At 44.0% G+C, this 4,504-nt stretch overlaps 2 protein-coding genes across 3 annotated transcripts in view; one reads left to right on the top strand and one right to left on the bottom strand.

Annotated features, from left to right (window-relative positions):
* Positions 1–4,504, bottom strand: part of HEATR4 (HEAT repeat containing 4) — a 54,404-nt gene that overhangs the window by 12,153 nt on the left and 37,747 nt on the right. The gene's annotated exons all lie outside the window — the stretch shown is intronic.
* The window catches only part of RIOX1 (ribosomal oxygenase 1), an 11,215-nt gene continuing 10,956 nt past the window's right edge, over positions 4,246–4,504 (top strand). The window contains exon 1 of the mRNA XM_045287981.1: positions 4,246–4,497. Within this exon, the coding sequence (XP_045143916.1) occupies positions 4,298–4,497 (200 nt within the window). The 5' untranslated portion in view covers positions 4,246–4,297. The remainder of the gene's footprint in view (positions 4,498–4,504) is intronic.

Raw genomic sequence — 4,504 nt, 5'->3', positions numbered from 1 at the left:
TCTGCTTGGTATTCCTGATGACAAAACACATGGAGCTATGCTAGAGCCCTGCAGCTGAAGGAGCCACGTGGAGACCCATGCCAGTGCTGAGATGTTTACACCACCACTGGATCCACAAGACTTTCCACCCACAGGTCTGTGATCTTCCTGCATTCGGCGTCATTGCATGTGTTTTGTGAGTCTGAAGAGGACTTTATAGATTGGTATCAGATGTATGGGCTAACATAGGATTTATGGACTTGATCTGGACTGGGCTGGGATGTTTTCTCAATATTCAACTGTTCTTGTATATAAAGCTCTTTTTATACCCATATGAGTGTCTATGGATTTGTTTCTCTAGTCTACCCAGACTAACACAGTATGTCACCTCTACCAAATGTATTTAGATTTTAAATGAAAAAATGAGTGGAAAAGGCAATGATTATGTGGAAGAAATGATGAGCTTTGTCAGAGAAGATAATTTGGGGTACTTTCCAGATAGGCTTCAAATTATCCTCTACAGATGCAATGATGGGGTTGGTTCTTTTCAACCTCTTTTCTATAGCAACTTCTATGAAGAGCAATTGTTAACTTCTATAACCTAAGGGTCAAGTTCTTTTGGTTTTTTTAAAAAGGGAATTTATAAAGTCAAGTCAAACAATGATTAAAGATCTAGGAAAAATGAGACGTTAGGAAATGCTTATTTTTAAAAAGGGAAACACACACACACACACTATTATTTAATTATACAAGTGATATATATTCCTCATCTAAAAGCCAGAACATATAAATAAGCAAAAAGAAAATTATAATCACATGAACTCCCACGACTCAGAAATAACCTCTGTTAAATATTGTAGTTTCAGACTCCTAAACTCTTTTCCAGTAGACCTGTCAGTGCACAATACCCATACACTTCATACACATCCACACACCACCGTACTCAGACAGATCCTCAAATGGAGTACTGTAATATATTTTCATCTGCTCTTTCGGCCAGCCGATATGTTATTCCATGTCATTCGATTATGTATCTAAAAATGGTTATGAATAGCTGCATTACAGGGAGAAATAAATAGAGCCACCGGAAAAGTGATGAAGTTAAAGATAAGTCAGGCTCCAAAAGGGCCCTCCCAGTCACAAGGGGACCTAGAGGGCAGAGACAGCAGCAGGCCTTTTTGAGGAAATCACAAAATGTCGCAAAAAAGAAAAGGATGAGGTCACAGGAAAGATTGGGAGGAGGAGATATTTGTACCGGATGTGGAAAAACAAACCTACAGCTATCCTACAACCCTGGCACACAGTGTCCCCAGCTCGACAGGCACCGGTCATCCCCAGTTCATAGCAGTCACGGCAGGATGTGTCTACTGTCTATTGTAAACCCCACTCACTTTGAAAGGGCAATTAAAGTTCTCAGGGACAAATCTCTTCTTTCACGTTTCCCCAGGAGATCTCATATCAAGGCTTTGTCAACACTCACAGCCTTTGTCCATTAGGAAGCAGACTCCCCTTTCTTCTGCCCCTGCTTCTAGGCACTGTGCCCTTACACCAGGGCCCAGGGCTTGGGAGAATTCTGGCTGGTTTCAACCCTGACATTGGTCCTTGACCAGGTACTTCTGTGTAGAATATAACCTGCACAACCTTGGCCTTGTCTGGTAGGGGCCCCTCTGATTTAACTTAGGCTTCCATGTGGCATATGCAAAAATGATCTTAAAGCTGCTGTCACCTACCCAATCCAAGGACACCTGTGCCCTATCCTTCCCCTATTCCTCCTAACTATGTCAACCCCACACAAGCTACCAATCAAGCTCCATCACTATAATAATAAATTATTACTATAGTCACCAATTTCTGTCTACTCAGTTCCAGGCCTTTGGCTAAATGCTTCCCATGCATTATTTATTCATTCATTCATTTATTTATTTTCCCACGCATTCTTTTATCCTGACCACAACCCTATGAATAAGTAGGCTTACTTTTTAATCCCCATTTTAGAGATCAAATAACTAAGCCCGAGTTAATGGTACAGCTGATGAGTGACAGGGACTCAATTTTGATTGGTCGGCTTCCCACAAACAGTTTCTACACAAAAAGGCATACGGAACTTCTTTCCTTGAAGGAGTTTTCAGTTTAATGGAAGGAATGTGACAAGCACATAACTCATGGATGCAAGGCAGAATGTGCTAAACTTGTCTGAAAGGGTCAAAGCTCTTTTGTGACTTGGGAGATCTGCAGAGCCTTTGGGGAAGAGAGAGGGTGTGAAATGGGCTTGGAATTTTGACAAAAGATGATTGGGAGATAGCAGTTAAAGGTAACAGCATGAGTAAAGACATGGGGAAAAAAAACATTGTGTTAGGCTGGGTTCTCCAGAGAAGCAAAACCAGTAATGCTTATATACTTATAACTAGAGAGAATTTTCTTACCCTTTTTTCAGTAGTTGGGATTTAATACAGATATCATATCATTCCATAGTTTAATCACATCAAGTAGAATTGTGCAATTGCTACCAGTTTCCAAACAATCTATTTCTACATGGACTCCTTGATATCATCTCACTTTTACATCTCCCCCCTCACTGGACCTCCCTCCCCCTCCGCCAACCCCAACCCCTTTATTGTACTTGGTGTCCCTATAGATTCATCAATCCTGGGTTTCATGTACCGAAAAATGAAAACGCTTATAACAGCTTCAAGAGGGTGACTGCCATTGACATAACACCTCCGAGATACACTCTAATAGGAACAAACAAAAAACCAACAAAACGATACAAACCAAAAATGTTTGGAAACCAGATCAGGTCCAGCCTGCATCCTAGGGGGAGCTCCTGACACAGTTTTAAGTGTTCAGGTCAGATTTATGTCTTTGATCTACAGGAAAAATATCTTGGTCTTTGATCTGGAAATTTTACTCCTGAGAATTTAGAAGTGTTATCTGAAATGATTCAAATGAAGATGTTATTTTTGTACTCACAGCTACAATCGTTTGAGAAAGATAGTGAACATGTTGTTTTGAATAATTACACCCGGTCACCACCAATCCCAAACTAAACCCCGTCTTTGACTGTGACTCATTGCAACCCTAAAAGACAGAGTAGAACTACCTCAGACCATTTTCAAGGCTGCAAATCTCTATGGAAACAGACTGCCGCATCTGTCTCCAGCACCTGAACGCCATAGTAGCCATGCACTTTCGCCACGGTGCCACCTTCATTCCTGCCACTTGGCCTGTTATTATTTAAGAGGTCAGTTTAAGATTCTGAGTTGAGAGAAACGAAAGATTCTTCAGCGTTATAGCAAACGAAACAAAGTCCCAGAGTGGATGGGCAGGACAGGTATCAAGAATTCAAGTCGAAATGTTTGAAAAAAATTTTTTTTTCCAGAGAAATGATAGCTGTGAGAATTCCTAACAGGAAAAAGGAGGAAAGGTAGCTAAGTGGAGAATTTTCATCTGTAAAGAGAACCAGGTGACCGAGTGGATCTTAATAGAATCTCGAGTTTTCCCTGAGGAATTCCAAGAATTGTGCAGTTTCCTGTGAGAGGCTACTGGGGAGCAGGCAGTTACAAAATGAGTCTGTCTCGAGGGAAATGAATCGTATTTAGAGCTGTTGGTTTGTGCCCTCAAGTCGATTTCTACACTTAGCCGCCTTCCCTAAAAGAGAGAACTGCCCAACACGGGTTCTTTCCAAGGTCGCTCTGAGTCAGAATCGACTCTATGAGAAGAGCTGATAATTAGGTCTTGCTCCTGTGTAGCAGCTAGGTGAAACTGTTTAGTAGTCCAGCGCGTAACCGGTGCACCAACACAGTATTCAGAGACTATAAGAATAATTAAGTAGCCAACTTGCTTTATCCTGAATCTCGAGCAGTTGATTTTTAAACTGTCTTTATATAAATTCTTGTTAATGTGGCCAGGATGCTGTCTCTCTGTCGAGACAAGGAATTCTGGTTGCATTGTGGGTTACGCATTGGAGGGCAGTTCAAATCTACTAGGAGCAGCCGAGAGAAAGACCGAGGAGGCTTTCTGCAACCGAAAAGATTTACAACCTTGGAAGCCCAGGAGCAGCTCTAAGAGACGGAATGGACTCGGGCGTGGTAGGTGTGGTTTGGGCTTTAGTGGTGTAAAGGCGGGCATTCAAAACGAAGACTGCAGTCGTTCTTGTTAGTAAGCCAAGGGAACATTTGCCAGAAACCGGAACCGGTGGGCGTGGCCAAACAAGACCGGGCCGGCGGCCACGCCCCCTTCCCAGGGTGCACCACCGCGGCAGTGGACGCGAGTCCCTTTCTTACCAGGCCCAGGTTGGGCTCCGGAGGACGTGCGGATCATGGAAGGGCTCCGGGCTAGTGCGGGGCTGCTGAGGCGAGGGAGGTTGCGGCGCCGGCGCCAACCCCAGCCCCACGGCGGGTCTGTCCTGAGCCTGCCCTTGAGGCCCAGGAAGATCCGGAGGCAGCTGAGGAGAAGTGTGGCGTCTCGCATGGCCGCTCTGAGGGCCCAGACGCTGCCGAGCGAGGACTCGGAGGACCCGCGGGTG

Source organism: Echinops telfairi, unplaced genomic scaffold (assembly GCF_000313985.2).
Source record: "Echinops telfairi isolate 266 unplaced genomic scaffold, ASM31398v2 ScPeMD7_18;HRSCAF=68, whole genome shotgun sequence".
NCBI lineage: Eukaryota > Metazoa > Chordata > Mammalia > Afrosoricida > Tenrecidae > Echinops > Echinops telfairi.
This window is presented reverse-complemented; position numbering and strand designations above follow the sequence as displayed.